The 18,484-nt window shown below is 44.2% G+C and overlaps 1 protein-coding gene across 4 annotated transcripts in view; it reads right to left on the bottom strand.

Moving 5' to 3' along the window:
- Positions 1–18,484, bottom strand: part of c1qtnf12 (C1q and TNF related 12) — a 98,252-nt gene that overhangs the window by 61,289 nt on the left and 18,479 nt on the right. The window contains exons 2-4 of one of the 4 annotated variants that reach the window (XM_043675814.2): positions 8,594–8,731; positions 5,452–5,562; positions 2,710–2,821 (exon numbers count right to left, since the gene is read on the bottom strand). In XM_043675814.2, the coding sequence (XP_043531749.1) occupies positions 2,710–2,821; positions 5,452–5,562; positions 8,594–8,731 (361 nt within the window). Of the gene's footprint in view, positions 1–2,709; positions 2,822–5,445; positions 5,563–8,593; positions 8,732–18,484 lie in introns of all 4 variants that reach the window. The other 3 variants (XM_043675813.2, XM_087980465.1, XM_043675815.2) reach the window with 3 other exon arrangements.

Genomic DNA, 18,484 nt, shown 5'->3' on the forward strand with positions numbered 1-18,484 from the left:
AGCTGATGGCTAAGGTTTAAACTATTCTGAAAAGAACAGCTTCTGGAATTAAGACAAAAGCTGATCTAGTGGCAACCACTGTCAATTTTAACAACCCACTGAGTTCACTGCTGTCCTTTAGGGAAGGAAATCTGCCATCATTACCTGTCTGACCTACATGCGACTCCGGACCTATAGCAACATGGTTGCCTTTTAACTGACCACTGAACTGACCTCGAAAGCCAATCAGTAGGAGGGTAACTAAGGACAGGCAACAATTGCTGACTTTGCTGACGAGGCTCACACCTAACACAAGGGGTAAAAGAAAGCCCCAGACACCCCTCTCCAAAGCTTCTTTCCTGCTCAGAAGGGCAGGGGCTTAAGACGTTCTAGCAGCCATCACTCAGTACAACTTTGTGACTTGTCTGAGAGCTACTTCAGTTTATCACCTCTTTCCCTTCTTCAGCATCGAGTGCTTTGGCCTGAACAGCCAAGTGTCTAAACACTGGTTGTGGTGACAACTTGAATTTGAATGCCATCATTGACTATTAGTTCCACCCAGACGCTTTAAAAACCTTGCCACAGAGCAGCGGGACATGGGTGCAAACCTACAATTCTTTGTGGCCAGGTTTTGTTTCTAGTTGTGGAGGTGCCAAGTATGAAACTTGTGGTTTCCTTTCAGATGGGAAAAGTGAGTCACAGCAGTTGGGAGAACATTGTGCACATAGCAGAAAACAAGACAATATGCTGTAACTTGTTATTATGCATAGGATTCCTTCTTAATCTGAATAGAAACCACAACAAAGACCATTCGCCTAATCTACTGATAATACCACAACTATCACAAGAGACCAGCTCATTTTCTGAAGTGTCATATTTGAATCAGCAACTTTCTTTCGCCCTCCACAGATGCTGCCAGCTCCTGCTGAGTACTTGCAGCTCTCTCTCTTGTTATTCCAGCTTGTCTCATGTGGGTTAAGGGAACAATGTACTTATTAAGGCAGGAGTTTCCCTGACAGGTTAATGGAGCAGGGTTTTCAGTTCTACATGCCATTGGACAACAGAGGTCAAAGGTGACCAGGATTGATTCCTGACCCATGTTGTTTGACAGTTGGTCAGTTGCTGTGAGACTGGAGGGGTGGTCATTACAATTGAACTGATAAATTTGATACATAGGTTCAAAGTCAGATTCGATGGAGATATTCAATATTCAAACAGAATGGATTGGGAGAAACTATTTCCACTGTTAGAAGGGTCAAGGATTTAAGATAATTGGCAAAAGAAATAGAAATCTAGTAAAAAAAAACTTTTGTTTGCAGCATGCACTTTGAGAATGGGATGCACTGCCTGAGTGTGTAGTGAAGGCAGAATCAATCGTGGTCTTCAAAGAGAATTATGCCATTATTGCAAACAGAAAAATTTGCAGGGCAATGGGAAAACAGTGGGGATTCACACTGGCTATGTTGCTCCTGCAGAGGGCTGGCACAGACATGAAAGGCTGAATGTCCTCCTCTATAATGCAGCCACTTCATGTGCCACTGGACTGGAGAGGAAGAGAAACAAGCTGGATTATTGTCTGTTTCGGGTGAGGGGAGGGACATCTTCAAAAGCTTTCTATTCATACAAGAGCTTTTACCAGTATAGCATATCATGAACAGTCTCAAATATTGTTGTCATACATCATGCAGCAGATATTGGGCAATTATTTACGTGCCCATCACTAAAGCTGGATCCAATGCTGTCATTGATGCCATATCAAGAGTAACCATTTAAAACCTGAGACATGAACCTGTCAGGAAGTCGGTCGTTAAACACAGCGTTAGTTGTCTGCTCTGACCTCAATTCTTTTCCTGTCACCTTAAGTTGCTGCTGACTTTGACAAGCTGGTGAAGCAACCACCTGAACTGTGGAGACTGGGGGGGGCGGGGTTGAAGACAGAGCAAGAGAGACCTCCATGGCATGTGAATAGGGAGCTGGGCAGGGAACGCACCATGATTCCTGATTGGCTGCAGCAAGTTGGCAGCTGGTGGAAGGATGAAGAGACCAGTCAGTGAAGACGAAACTTTCCCTTGTGGGACCAGAATGGCAGTCGTGGCTCTCACTCACTCTAGGTTCTGGCATTTTTCATCCAGCTGGACCCTTAACATTAAAGCTCCCTCCTCACCAGGTACCAAGGAAGCTGGCAGGCAGTCAAGAGGCACAGAATCATTTGTTGGCATGTACCCTACACTACCTTCTCACCCAGTGAAGTTATAGCGACATGTGGCCCTGAGGTTAAAAGTAGAGTTGGGGTGAGGTTTAGGAGAAGCTGCCAGTCCCAGTGCCCTGCCCACCATCAATGACGGTGATCAACTCAGATGAGACCTAAGTCCCATTTTTTGCAATGGGGGCACAGAAATTGTCGAATTGCTATGACTTTAACAAACAGGGAGTTCTCAGCCCTCTGTTCCCATACAGTATTGCAACTGTTCCTGAATGATCACTAATGAATGCAGATTCCTATACTCCAGCCCATGTTGCAAATTTACATCTTTATGTGTCGTTTTAATGGCTGGGGAGGAAGACATAGACTTTTGGTCATGTATCCAATAGTCAGTTCCACTGGCTTCACAGGAATGGACTTCGACTAAAGAGGTTATAGAATGAATTTCCATCTCTGCAGTTTTATTAGTGTTCTTCTGTTGGCAATCTCTGTTCCAAGTGCCTGGAATGGATACATCCATAGCTTACCTCTTATCATATCTTTAAACTCGCGCAGCAGGAACTCCTGCGTGACCTCAGCTCCAGCCGGTCCAGGGGGTCCAGGGGGTCCTGGAGGTCCTGGTGGTCCAAAGAGGCTCGGCTTTGGAACAAGATATAGAGAATCGTCATTGGACAATAATCCTGGTTCAGTGTGTGTGCAAACACCTTCTTCATCCAGTCCTTAGCAAACCGAGGTAAGCAATCGCAAAAACAACATAAGTGCCAAACAGGTTTTGGGGTGAGTTTAATCCAAATCGTTCTGGATAGGAAAGCTACAGGATCAGGTAGGACACTGATGTTATAATGTTACCCTCCAACAAGGCCAATGGAAACTTAAATCCAATAGGGTGTAAAATTCAGCATTACAACCAATCCCATCAGTCTCCCATTGGACAAACTAGGTTAAAAACTTTCCTGAACCAATTTACAATGATAATCACTTTAATTCATCTTCATACAACGCAGTTTATTTTTGACATCTTAACAACAGTAATAAAGTGTATGGCATCTCTAAAGAACGGACTGGTTGTTTCTGCTCAGAGAAGAAGCATTTTAATAGATGTGTTTGAATCATGAGCAGCCTTAATGCAAGTGACAAATACCAGAGGACACTGGTTTAAGATGACTGGCAAAGGCAACAACAGTGAGAACAAAGCGTTTTTCTTTGTGCAGCCAATAATTAGAATCTGCAATAGAGTTTTGCTGAGCAGAGTCAATCATTGCTTTCAAAAGGCAATGAGATCATTATGCGAAGAGGAAAAAGCTGCAGGGCCTACACAGCAAGGGAAGAGGAGTGGGACTAGCTGGGGACAGTTAGTATGGACATGATGGGTCAAATGGCCACCTTCTGTGCTGTACTTTCTATGAACCTAACAATGTAAGTATGAGCTCTCTTATTTGCTCATTTTACACAAGCAACATTTTACAAAATGTAATCTTTCATGAAATGTGGCGAGACCAGCATTTATTACCCGTGAGAACTGATCTGGAGAATGGGGTGAGCTGGTGCAGTCCTCGGGATGTAGGGACACCCCCAGTACTGTTAGGAAGGAGGTTCCCGCAGATGGCCCAATGACAGAAAAGGAACTGTGACATATTTCCAAGTCACGACAGTGTGAGGCTTGGAGGAGAGCTTTCAGGTGGTAGTATTCTCAGATATCTGCTCTTGTCCTTCTTTAATGGTGGAGATCACAGGGTTTGGAAGGAAATGTCAAAGGAGGTTTGCTACATGTAAGGGCTTTAAAAAATCGCACATTTAATATGAATTGAATTATCTAATTTCTCTCAAAGCTACAGGTCTTACAATTGAATCAGAGAATATCTATGACGCAGGAGGCCATTCAGCCGATTGTGCCTGTGCTGATTAAGAAGTGATACCCAGTCTCATCCCACCTCTGGCTTTTAGGTCACAGCTCAGCAAATAGACATCCATTTTAAATGTGGCTACAGTCTCTGCCTCCATGCTCCTCTCAGGCAACCCTCCTGGTTATATTCTTACAGCTCTCCTTTGCACCGTCTCCAGTGCACCATTCCCGGACATGTGGTGACCAGAATCCAAGCAGTACTCAAGCTGTTGTCTAACTAGTGCTGGACACAGTCGAGCAGAACCTCAATTAGAAGCAAAGTACTGTGCAGAACAGTCGTAACAGACTTGTAACATTAACCCTGTTTCTCTCTCCATAGCTGTGACCAGACCTGCTGAGTTTCGGTTTGTTTCCAACAGAACCTTGCTACTTTTGCTTTTCTATGCTTTGATTAATTAAGGAAATCCATGCCATATGTCTTCTTAACCAACCTTTTCAACATATTCTGATACCTTTTAGGATCTTTGGACATACACTCCAAGGTCTCTCTGTGCCTCTGCACTACTCAATATGCTCAAACATTGTAGGTATTCCAATGTCTTGCTGGATCCCAAACTGCATTGCCTCAGACTTCTCTGGACTGAATTCCATTTCCCACTTTTCTGTCCAACTCACCCGACTATTTGTAAGTTCCTTCTCACTTCAAATGGCCAATTTCTGCATCATCTACAAACTTTTTGATTTTTCCTCGAGGGTTGTGAGATTTTGGAATCCCCTTGCTCAAAAGGCAGTGTATGCAAGGTCTTTAAATATTTTTAAGGCAAAGGTAGATGGAAGCTTGATTACTGAGGTGATGAAAGACTATTGGGGATATGCAGGAATATATAGTCGAGGTTAAAATTTGATCAGCCATGATTTTATTGGATGGTAGAGCAGGCTCTAAGGTCAAGTGACCTACTCTTGGTTTTTGTTCATTTGTTCTTTACCATGCATCCAATGTGTGTCTAAATCACAATAATAAACTGGAAAAAGCAAGGGGGCAAAAATTGAGCCCAATCCAATTTACTGAACCCCTTGGATCGCAATGTTTGACTAAGCTGCCAGGTGAGGCCTTGCTCAAGTCAAAAGTCTAGCTAATGTTTGAGTGGACGACATCCACTGCATGTGGAAGAAAAAAATTAACTCGGTCAGGGTTCCCATACACAAGTGCCGTCAAACCACGCCTGCTAAACGTTGGGGCATGTAGGCATGAGGATTGGCTTAAGCCGTGATATCATGCCATACTCACTGTTACAGCCCAAACACATTAGGCGAGGTACCTGATGTTCACAGAACCATAATCCAGTAGAGTTATACCTTTGGGAGGAGGGAAGAATGCAAAAAAGCAGGAGTAAAGACAAAAACAAATCATGAAAAATACCAATACTTTCTTCCGGTTAGCTTTGCACTTCTTGTTTTTCCTGACTCCATCTCGTTGCACAAATTTGATCCAGGATGAGTGTGGGTCCACTGGACGATGCTCTCGATTTTCTGGGAGCTAGAAATAAACAAACAAATTATCTCTCCAGGCAGTAGGGTAGCCTGGGTATGACAGAGGCCTGTTAGCCATTTTCTCAGCTGGTGCTGTACTGCTGTTTGCTAAAAATAGTGTCAAGTAATCAAAACAGAAAACTGGGGGCCATTGCTTCATAGGTATTAACAGTATCACTTCAGCTGAAAAGATACGGTTCATAAATGCTGCGCATCTATACAGTTTGCTACTTTTTTTTGCTTACGTGGTCATGTCATATATTATTTCCCCTTCTTCTCGCAATGCAGATCACAGTTATCCCTGAGGGAAGGTTCCACAGATATTTGCTTCCTTTACCAACCGGTTATTTGTAATGAATGAACCAAAACAGCAAGAGGCAACAAGCCTTCTTTATTCATCACTAGTGTCACCAGAATTTATTGCCCATTGCTGATTATGGTCGAGTAGATGGTGATGAGTTACCTTCTTGAACCACTCCAGTCGCTGCGTGGTATATGTGTGCTGTTAGGCACAGTACCTTGCTCTGCATTGGCTTACAATGTTGCCAAAAAATTGCACAGCCTCTCTAAGGATCCACCTGTGCCTATTGCCAAGTCCATATGTTCACTTCCAGTGTCTCCAGCTGCTGTCACACACAGAGCTCAGAGGTCCACCCAGCAGCTGCAGAAATTACTTGGAACACTGGCGGCTGGATTTGATTACTGGGGATCTATATTGGGCTTTTGCAGAGGGCAGTTAATAACCGAACAACCTGGGAAAGAGGGCAGATTTCCTTCCTTCAAGTACCATTAGTGAACCGGATGGATTTTTAAGAGAATTCAGTAGCTTCATGATCATCAGGCTTTCTAAATTCCAGATTTGTTCATTGTAATCATGTTCCACAAGCTGCCATGGTGCGATTTGCACTCATGACCCTCAAGGATTAACCCAGGCATCAGGATTGCTAGTCCAATAACATAACCATTAGGTTCACACTAGTACATTTCAGTAGGAGAAAGTGGAGACAGCAGATGCTGGAATTCCTAATGCAGGGCTTTTGCCCAAGACGTCGATTCTCCTGCCCCTCGGATGCTGCCTGGCCTGCTGTGCTTCTCCAGCACCACACTCACGACTTAGGTATATTTCACACCGAGGGTTTCAAGATGGCAATTAAAATCAGAGAGCCACCACTTACAGGGGCTGTAGCTAAATGTACTGCACCTTAGCTGACACCTCAGAGCAAATCTTTACCCATTAGTGCCAGTCCACATCAATTTGCTACATCCTGCTTCACCTATGCCCAAAAGCTGTCAACGATCAGGTTCCTTCGGTCCTTAGAATGATTCTGCTGTACAAATAGCGAAGAGTGGAAACTCTTATTAAAGTCAAAGACTTGTTTTTGAATGACAATTTCCACTACATCAGGAGCGAACAGCAAGTCAGACTCTTTAAGCTGACGGTACATTAGTATTTTATGCAAATCTTGTGTCCCCAGGGCTGTGGATTAGATTCTCTCTGATTATGCTGGCTGAAGGTTGAACATGATGTGTAACATCAGCAGACCTGAGAGTAACTGAACAGCAGTGAACCCTCATAAACACGGAGCCAAGAATTAATGATTAAATAATGCTGACATAACTAAGTGGGAGAAAAGTGACATCAAGAATCGGCACAGGAACAGGCCATTCGGCCCCTCGAGCTGCTCCGTCCTTCAATAGGATCATGGCTGATCTAACATTCCTCACATCCACTTTCCTGCCCTTTCACCACAATCCTCAATTCCCTGACTTATCAAGAATCTACCTATCGTAGCCTTAAATGCACACAAGGACTCTGCCCCCGCAACTCTCTGTGGCAAGGAGTTCCAAAGACTCACAGCCCTCAAAGAAGACTGGTGCGTGTACAGAATGAACTGCCAGAGGAAGTGGTGGAGGCTGGTACAATTACAGCATTTAAAAAGCATCTGGATGGATATAAGAATAGGAAGGGGAGAGAGGGATATGGGCCAAGTGCTGGCAAGTGGGACTAGATTAGCTTGGGATATCTGGACGGCATGGATGAGTTGGACCGAAGGGTCTGTTTCCATGCTGTAGAGCTCTATGACTCTAAGACATTCCTCCTCAGCTCAGTCTTAACTTGGCACCCCTTTATTCTGAGACTACGCTTTCTGCTCCTGGACTCTCCCATGAGAGGAAACATCCTTCAGCATTCACCCTGTCAAGACCCTTAAGAATTGTGTATGTTTCAACGATATCACCTCTCATTCTTCAAAGCTTCAGTGAGCAGAGTCTCAACCTGTTTAATCTTTGCTCATAAGACATTCCCTCCATGCCAGGGATCATCCTAGTGAACCTTGTCTCTTCTGCCTCCAACAAAATGATATATTTTCTTAAATAGAGTGTCAAACAAGTCTTTTACTGATAGAAATACAGCTGAAACATTTTAAGGGAGACAATGGCAAATGGGTTGTGGCATTGGTGGGTCCATCGCAGGTGGCATTGGTGAGGCTGGCTCAAAGACTTGCAGCGAGGGTGATCTGGACATTTCCTTTCTTCTTTTGTTTCTGTTTCTTTAATTTCCGCTCTTGTCCTTGATTCTAACTACTGCATTTTAAGACAGTGCTGGAGAGTGGCGACCCTGTACGCCTGTCACCGTACTCCAGTACTCAGGTACTCCTCACAATAAATAAAATCTAAAATCTAAAGCTTGTCGGGAAACTAGCATCTTCTCGAGATTATCGAGTGCACAATCTTGTTTTCAATTGCAGGGATAATTAATTTTGCAAAAAATGTAAGAAAATTGGAATGAAAATTGAATTTATAAATGCACAGGATGCGGTGTAGAACATCGCCCAATTAGGGAAAAGATAAAGGCCGGAGCAGTGTAGTTGGGAGAAAGGGCAAAAGACAGTCCAGTTCCAATGTACGGACAAAACCCAAGCCTGTTCACTCCAGAAGCGTGAAGCTCAAGTGCCCCAGCTAATGTTGTTGCCAGACCAACCATGGGCTGGGGGGTGGAAGTTGGCACCTCAGGCACCTGGTGAAGAGGAACAACTCACATGGGTCGTCTCACCCTGCAACGAGGGTGCCACCTGTTGGCTGACCATGGACTGGCACTGGCTTCGGACGTCATGAAGAAGTCCACGTCCTGTTTCTCCACCCTCCCGGCTGGAGGAGGGGATCTGGAGGGAAGAGCCCTTGAGATGGAAAAATGGAGAAAATAAATGAAAATAAAAGGAACATAAATTTAAACAAAAGAAAAGTTGTAAAACGAGAAAAAAATAGTCAGTTGCCAAGGTAAAGGGACGATTTATTTTCAGAACTAACATTTCACAGACAATTAAAACCCCTCAAGAGGATCCCAACTGCAGTCCAATAAAAGACTTGTTTTAAGGCAGAACAGGGAGGGCTCTGACAAGCTGCACACTGGTCAATGTAATGGCACTTTGTTTAAAATGGTGTGAAGGTTCAATAAAAATGTACAGAGGAACCTGGGATCCTGTGCATCTCCACACTATAATGGGCCATGCCTCTCAATACCACATATAGCAACATCGCCAGTGCACCACACAACAAACCAAGGATGGGACTTGGAAATATTGCACCATCTAACCACATATTCCCATCAGTGTCAAAGTCGCTCAAAGAGTATGAATGGTAAATGCCTTCATGCTCCATTTCTTGTTTCAAACTGCTGCACCAACCCTTAGTGCCTACAAACTGGGAGGGCCCCTCGACCCCAATCCCCTGCCTCTCCTTAGACACAAGAGGTGGCCAGAAGAACATTCCCAGTCAAAGGGAGCACCCCTTTCCTTTGCCTATGGACAGGTGTCCTGGGGAAAACAAAATCGACCATCTTGTGCCTGAGCTGTGGGAATGGGGCTGATCACGGGTGGGAAGGAAACATGAGGTTTCATGGCATTTCAAGTTTGCTTCGCTTTGTGGTTCAGGACCCGAAAGACTGAGTGTATAACGGAGCACTGTGCAGCTGTAAAACTGCTCTGTCCTGAATTACCAGCTTTCAAATGGCTAACTGTCCCTTAACTGTCCTCAGACTGCTGCAGGCCTATTGACCTCTTGCTGACAGTTGCAGATACGTTAAATGTGACAGACTCAGAAATATTTTGCAATATTTGACAAAAACAAAGGTAATATTAAGACATCTTAAACCTAAACAGAGCTGTAGACTCACAGGATGCTTGGAACAGTAAAGACCCCTTCCTGAAATCCCTCAGAAAGCTGCTAGACTTCTTTTTCTGACCGAAAATAAGTTTTGTGTTCTTTGAAAATATCTGCTTTGCCAACTTTCACCCATTTGGCAATTTAATCAGCTCATTTATTTGTTTTAAGGACTGCTTGTTTTCCTTTATTGCTGGGATTTGAGTATTTATTGCCTCTCTGTGATGACAGTTGGGAAAGTGGGGGTGAGCTGCCCTCCTTGAACTGCTCCTATCTGTTCAGTGGAGTCGACCCACAGGGTTGTTATGACTCAGTGACTCACCAGGCCATTTCAGAAGACAATTCTGGACTCAACTGTGACTCGAGAAACATGTGGGGCAGGATCTTTCAGATGGCAGCATTTCCCAACCCCCTCACCCAAGAACATCCCTGCCCTGATCGATCAGAACAGCCCAACTGTTTCTAAAACACTTTGAGGAATGTTACTTGGCTGGACTTCATCCATCTTCACACTTGAGAGGAAGTTCTGACTTGAAGGACTAAAGGACAATCAGCCTGGCCTCCACTCGTTCTGTTATCCTAACACTGCCAGTGCTCAGAGCTGAGATTACAACCAATCCCCAGAGTCCAGCCTGAGTTAGACACTCTCATGATGAGCTGGGGGAAGTGAGGCCCTGTCCATGACTTGGAGGGGAGAAGGGGAAATGTTTGACAGTGAGGTCATGGAGGGAGGGACTCTCGAGTGAGGAGAACAGTAATGGACATATCCTTTGGAAGGACTGTGGCATCTGAACAAGATGCCGCCAATATGGCCCTCCTCTCAATCCCCCAAACCCTGAACAGTTTCATCAGCCTCAAAGTTTAGAGCTGGCAAGAAATTACCCTTGAGGGCTTCAAGTGATTCAAGGGTGGCAGGCTTCCCTCAGCCTGACCTGCCCCATGGTGAATTGTGGGAAGGTCAGGATCACCCAGGGAATGTTACAGCCTCCTCATGGTCAAACTGCAATTGAGGAACAATAAGAATATCTCTGTCCATGGAGGTCAGAGTAGATAAGGACAGTAATGTTCCCTGCTGAGTGTGATTAGTGAATCAGATTTTTTAAAAAGTCAACAATCTGGTAGTTTCATGAAGATTATTAACGAGACTTGCATTTTATTCTAGAATGTTTAACTAACTGAATTTAAAATCCCCTCATACCAGTAAGAGATATCAGTGCAAACTTCCACAGTCTAACCAGCTTTGCTTTTCAGTTATATAGAAACATATAAACTAGCAGGAGTAGGCCATTCAGTCCTTCGAGCCTGCTCCAATATGATTCTGGCTGATCATCCAACTCAGTCCCCTGGTCCTGCTTTCTCCCCACACCCTTTGACCCCTTTAGCCCTAAGAACTACATCAATGTTTGGCCTCAACTACTTTTTGTGCAGAGTATTCCACAGGCTCACCACTTTCTGAGTGAAGAAATGGCTAACTCCACATTCTTAAACTGTGATCACTGATTCTGGACTTTCTAGTCATCAGGAACATCTTGTGTAGTCCTGTTAGAATTTTACATGTTTCTGTGAGATCCTGCCCCTCATTCTTCTAAAGTGCAGTGAATATGGTCTGAACCGATCTAGTCTCTCCTCACACATCAGTCCTGCCATCCCAGGAATCAGTCAGCTAACTCTTCTTTATACACGCCCCTCAACATTACAAGACGTTACATCCTTCCTCAAAAAGGAAACCAAAACTGAACACAAGTCTAGAAACATTACAACTGCATGTTGCCCCTCATAATGACCTGGTAACATTGCTAAACCTTTGCGACCTTTGTGACATTTCCAATGGGTATTAGAGTCTTCCATCCTGTGTGGGAGTTGAGGGGATAGGGCTGATCACGGTCGTGAGGGGAACAAGACGTTACATGTATACAAGTTTTCCTTTAACACAGATCCACAACTGTAGGAACAGTGCTGAGGAGAAAGTGTATTGTGGCCCACTACCCTCTGAAAACTATGGATGAACTGCAGAGTATCCACAATGCTGTGGGCGAAAAGTGGCTCAAAATGGGGAAACAAAAATTACCACAATGCATAGTCACGAAGTACAAAGCTTTGCGTGTAGTGTTTTTTAACTCAACCTGCTCTGAAGCAGGTGGGATGTGAATCCAGGCCTTCTGGGCCAAAGGCCAGGACACTACTTCTGCACCCAAAGTAACTCAGCTGAGCTGGACAGGAGACCACACTTGCTCTGGCATTATAGTACAGTGCCATTCTGATGATTTGGGACTTAATGATTTGTACTGAGAGTATGTCCTCTCATTAGGTCTGGGTCTCCTTTACAGGTTTGTTTCTCTCAGGTTAAGAAACTGCATTTCGAACAATAATATCTCAGCTGAAGGTGACCATTTGCAGTTTGTAAATCTGCTGCCCTGACCCAATCCGATCTACAAGTGGAATCCAGATCCACACCATTGTGGTTGATTCTTAAATAGCCAATAAATGCTGGCCTAATCAGTGCCACCCACATCACAGAATGAATTTTAAAGAACACAATGCATTTTAGGCAAAACGTAGCTTCACTTTCTTTCACACCAACTACACCAAGACTGTGGATATCAGCCATATTTATCCGTGCACTCCCTGCTTCATTTGCAGGTTCTGAATTACGCATTTAAAACTGAATATCATCGTGGGGAAAAAAACTGTCTTGATTTCATTGGAAAGTTGAATCCTAAATAGCATTATTTTGGACTAACATTGATGTATCTGATGCTGGCCACGCCTGGTATATGACTTTAATAGTAACTCAGTTTAATTCTTGAAGTTCTGAGTTTTAACATCTTGGAAGCTCAAGGCTGGCCAAAATCTGCTGAAGTATCTGTTCTCTTTAAAAAATGTGGGTGGCACAGTGGTTAGCACTGCTGCCTCACAGCACCAGAGACCCAGGTTTAATTCCCGCCTCAGGCAACTGCCTGTGTGGAGCTTGCACATTCTCCCCGTGTCTGCGTGGGTTCCCTCTGGGTGCTCCGGTTTCCTCCCACAGTCCAAAGATGTTCAGGCCAGGTGAATTGGCCATGGTAAATTGTCCGTAGTGTTAGGTGAAGGGGTAAATGTAGGGGAATGGGTCTCAGTGGGTTGCTCTTCGGAGGGTTGGTGTGGACTTGTTGGGCCGAAGGGCCTGTTTCCACATTGTAAGTAATCTAATCTAATGTGGATTTTTTTTTAAAAGCTTGCATTAATTTACAGTTTATATAATATTAAACATTTCATCAGTGCCCTTTATGAATTGGTACAAACTGAACACATGACTATAGCAATAAATAAACTGGAATCATAGAAACCTAGAATGCGGAAACAAACCATTTGGCTCTTACCAATTGAGCATCCCACCCAGATCTACACACCTATGCTATCACCCTGCATTTCCCATGGCTAATCCACTTAGCTTGCACATCCCAGGACACAATGGGTAACATTGCATGGCCAATCCATCTAATCTGCACATCTTTGAACTGTGGGAGGAAACCAGAGCAAACCCACACAGACACAGGGAGAACATACAAATTCCACACAGACAGTCACCTTAGGGTGGAATTGAACCTGGGTTCCTGGCACTGTGAGGCAGCAGTGCTAACCACTGAATCACCTTTCAAAACAGCATTCTGGCAAATCTAAATCCATTGCTGCCTTTTTGTCCCCAATATTTTCCCTATATGATGACCCTCTCCAATGATACTCTCTTAAGGATGAAACTAAATGATCATCGTCCACAAGCTAAGATTAACTTCCACAAGCACAAACACTCTTATTTGTGAGCTCAGACATTATGTGGCCATTCTCTCTCAAATGATTCGTCTCCCAGCTATATGGAAAACACATGTCATGTGAACAATTGTACATAATCCCCTTGATTACAGTGTCTTAATGTAAGCAATCCATGTCACATGGTGAGCAGGGGAACAACATGGCTTGATCCTCACAGCACATGTTCCCTCCTGTATGGAGAAGGTACAACATACATTCCAATCGTGCTGCCGTTGTGGTTTTGACTCCGTCACCACAGAAACAGGGTTCTCATGCTTGAGGCAGTCTGCAAGCTGCTGAAAAACTTACTACAATATTATTTGGTGTAAACCATCTGAAGGTTTTACTTCATGAGGCCAGAATGAGCTGCTCATAAATCCCATCACTAACACAGGGCTAGATTGCAAAAGGCTGTCAGCAAACTCAGCACAAGATCTGCCAAAGAGGCATCAATCAAAGAGGAAATGAACTAAGACCCAGCATCAGAATATGAGAAATTGACAAAATAAGACATCTGTGATCTAAACTCTGTTCCTTTTGCAAGTAATGAATACTAATTTGATTGTGCTCATCTTATAAAAAGGGTGGAAAGTTACACTGCCTTTTCACATGTCTCTTGAGTCATAGAGATGTACAGCACGGAAATAAGCCCTTTGGTCCAACCCGTCCATGCTGACCAGATATCCTAAATTAATCTAGCCCTCATTGCCAGCATTTGGCCCATATCCCTCTAAACCGTTCTTATTCATAAATGCTGTCATTGTACCAGCCGCCACCACCTCTGGCAGCTCATTTCATACACATACCACCCTCTGCATGAAAAAGCTGCCCCTTAGGTTCCTTTTAAATCTATTCCCACTCACCTTAAACTGATACCCTATAGTTTTGGATTTCCCTACTCCGGGGAAAAGGCCTTGGCTAGTCCCCCTATCCATGCTCCTCATGATTTTATGAACCTCTATAAGGTCACCCCTCAGCCTCCGATGCTTTGAGTAAGCAGTTAAGAGCTGGGATCCAGAGAAGACAATTACAGGGAACTAGCTCATTTTACTTGAACTTGTAAAACATTGATACAATGGCTTTACCCAAAGTCAATGATCTGTCACAATTCTGTCAGATCACACACAGACAGCACTACCCTGTGTAACCCTCAATCATAGAGAAGACATTGAAATTGGTGTCACCTGTTTGGACATGCAAAGCAAAGGGCACCAACCATCTTTTTACAAGGCACTAATTTGCTGTATGTTTTAACCTAGATGCCATCAGACATATTCGCAGAAAGGAATAAAATATTCCATTGCCCTATTTTCCTTTAAACTGAGATGAAAGGACCTTCACCCAGATTTTACTTTCCTGATGGATTGATCCAATCTCCAGTGTCACCCATATTTTGAACAAAGTCAGAAGTCACATGACACCAAGTTACAGTTCAACAGGTTTGTTTGAAATCGCAAGCTTTTGGAGCACTGCTCTTTTATCAGGTGGCTTCACCTGACAAAGGGACAGCATTCCAAAAGCTTGTGATTTCAATTAAATCTGTTGGACTGTAACCTAGTGTCATGTGACTTCTGACTTTGTCCACCCCAGTACCTCCACAACATATTTTGAACAGGGAGAGCTTACAAGTTGAAAGATTTTGCATGATAATGTAACAAGTTGCCATAGTCTTACCAACTGTCCAGCCAAGTGAGCTAAACTAGCAGCCATGATAATGCATAACAGGTGAATGGTAGGTGGAAGTGGGTACTGCAGATGCTGGAGATTAGAGTCTCGATTAGAGTAGTGCTGCAAAAGCAGGTCAGGCAGCATCCGAGGAGCAGGAAAATCGACATTTTGGGCAAAAGCCCTTCATCAGGAATGAGGCTGGGAACCTCGGGGGTGGAGAGATAAATGTTAGGACAAATGTTTGATCAGGTGTACCCGAGAACTCTGTGGGAAGCCGGAGAAGTGATTGCTGGGCCTCTTGCTGAGATATTTGTATCATCGATAGTCACAGGTGAGGTGCCAGAAGACTGGAGTTGGCAAACGTGGTGCCACTGTTTAAGAAGGGTAGTAAAGACAAGCCTGGGAACTATAGACCAGTGAGCCTGACCTCAGTGGTGGGCATGTTGTTGGAGGGAATCCTGAGGGACAGGATGTACATCTATTTGGAAAGGCAAGGACTGATTAGGGATAGTCAACATGGCTTTGTGCGTGGGAAATCATGTCTCACAAACTTGATTGAGTTTTTTGAAGAAGTAACAAAGAAGATTGATGAGGGCAGAGCGGTAGATGTGATCTATATGGACTTCAGTAAGGCGTTCGACAAGGTTCCCCATGGGAGACTGATTAGCAAGGTTAGATCTTATGGAATAAAGGGAGAACTAGCCATTTGGATACAGAACTGGCTCAAAGGTAGAAGACAGAGGGTGGTGGTGGAGGTTGTTTTTCAGACTGGAGGCCTGTGGCCTGTGGAGTGCCACAAGGATCACTGCTGGGTCCTCTACTTTTTGTCATTTATGTAAATGATTTGGATGCGAGTATAAGAGGTACAGTTAGTAAGTTTGCAGATGACACCAAAATTGGAGGTGTAGTGGACAACGAAGAAGGTTATCTCAGATTACAACAGGATCTGGACCAGATGGGCCAATGGGCTGAGAAGTGGAATATGAAGTTTAATTCAGATAAATGCGAGGTGCTGCATTTTGGGAAAGCAAATCTTAGCAGGGCTTATACACTTAATGGTAAGGTCCTAGGGAGTGTTGCTGAACAAAGAGACCTTGGAGTGCAGGTTCATAGCTCCTTGAAAGTGGAGTCGCAGGTAGATAGGATAGTGAAGAAGGCGTTTGGTATGCTTTCCTTTATTGGTCAGAGGATTGAGTTCAGGAGTTGGGAGGTCATGTTGCGGCTGTACAGGACATTGGTTAGGCCACTGTTGGAATATTGCATGCAATTCTGGTCTCCTTCCTATCGGAAAGATGTTGTGAAACTTGAAAGGGTTCAGAAAAGATTTACAAGGATGTTGCCAGGGTTGGAGGATTTGAGCTATAGGGAGAGGCTGAACAGGCTGGGGCTGTTTTTTCTGGAGCGTCGGAGGCTGAGGGGTGACCTTATCGAGGTTTACAAAATTATGAGGGGCATGGATAGGATAAATAGACAAAGTCTTTTCCATGGGATCGGGGAGTCCAGAACTAGAGGGCATAGGTTTAGGGTGAGAGGGGAAAGATATAAAAGAGACCTAAGGGGCAACTTTTTCACGCATAGGGTGGTACGTGTATGGAATGAGCTGCCAGAGGAAGTGGTGGAGGCTGATACAATTGCAACATTTAAGAGGCATTTGAATGGGTATATGAATAGAAAGGGTTTGGAGGGATATGGGCCGGGTGCTGGCAGGTGGGACTTGATTGGGTTGGGATAGCTGGTCGGCATGGACAGCTTGGACCGAAGGGTCTGTTTCCATGCTGTACATCTCTATGACTCTATAATTACACCAAAAATTTGAATCAAGCTTTTTGACTTATTTAAATCAGTACCATCCTACAAACATTAAATATGACATAATCACAATGTTAGGACTGTTTGTAGTGATTCATTCGCTATATAGGTGAAGAGCCAGAGGTGGTGGTACATGTCGGCACAAATGATGTCGGGAAGAAGAGGAGGAACATACTACAGCGGGACTTCGGAGAACTAGGAAGAAGGCTGAAAAGCAGGATGTCCAGAGTAGTTATCTCCGGTTTGCTTCCAGTTCCTCGGGCTGGTGAGGCCAGAAACAGGGAGATAATGGACTTGAACGTGTGGCTGGGGAACTGGTGCAGGAAGCAAGGATTTAAATTCTTGAATCACTGGGGTATGTTTTGTGGTAAGCATAAATTCTACAAGAGATACGGTTTAATAGGTAAGGGACCAGCATTCTGACAGGCAGGTTTGCTACTGCAACACAGCTACATTTAAACTAAGTAGCGGGGGGGAGGGACAAACTGGATGTTTAAGAAGGAAATTGAAGGGAAAGTTAGAACAAGAGAAGTCAAGAAAGACAACTATATCAATGAAGCAGAAAACTCAAAAAGGGATCATGCTGTAAGGTTGAGTGAAATAGGAGTTGATGGGAAGGGTGAGGGCAGTAACAAATTAAAAATACTATACATGAATGCACGAAGCATTAGAAAAAAGATGGATGAGCTTGAGGCTCTTTTGGAAATTGGCAGATACGATATTGTAGGGATAACTGAGACATGGTTTCAAGTGGACAAGGCCTGGGAAATGAATATTCAAGGCTACACGTGCTATCGTAAGGACAGACTGATGGGCAGAGGGGGTGGGGTGGCCATGTTGGTAAGGGATGATATTCTTCAGTCCCTTGCGCGGGGGGACCTAGAATCAGGGGATGTAGAGCCAGTGTGGATAGAGCTGAGAAATACTAAGGGTAAAAAGACCTTCTTGGGAGTCATCTACAGGCCCCACAAACAGTAGTCTGGATGTCGGATGTAAGTTGAATCAGGAGCTGAAATTGGCCTGTCGCAAAGATGTTACTACAGTTGTTATGGGGGATTTCAACATGCAGGTAGACTAGGAGAATCAGGATGGTATTGTACCTCAAGAAAGAGACTTTGTGGAGTGCCTCAGAGATGGATTCTTAGAACAGCTGGTGCTGGAGCCGACCAGGGAGAAAGCAATTCTGGATCTGGTATTGTGCAACGAACCAGAATTGGTCAGGGACCTCGAAGTGAAGGAGCCATTGGGAAGTAGTGACCATAATACAATAAGCTTCAATCTGCAATTTGAGAGGGAGAGGATACAATCGGAAGTGACAATATTTCTGTTGGATAAAGGGAACTATGGAGCTATGAGGGAGGAGCTGGCCAAAGTTCAATGGTGCAATACCTTAGCAGGGATGACAGTGGAGGAACAATGGCAGATATTTCTGTGTATAATGCAGAAGATGCAGGATCAGTTCATTCCAAAAAGGAAGAAAGATCCTAGGAGGAGGCATGGGTGGC

The sequence above is a fragment of the Chiloscyllium plagiosum genome, unplaced genomic scaffold (assembly GCF_037043375.1).
Source record: "Chiloscyllium plagiosum isolate Xiang-an unplaced genomic scaffold, Cpla_swu_hap1 HiC_scaffold_37, whole genome shotgun sequence".
Classification (NCBI taxonomy): domain Eukaryota; kingdom Metazoa; phylum Chordata; class Chondrichthyes; order Orectolobiformes; family Hemiscylliidae; genus Chiloscyllium; species Chiloscyllium plagiosum.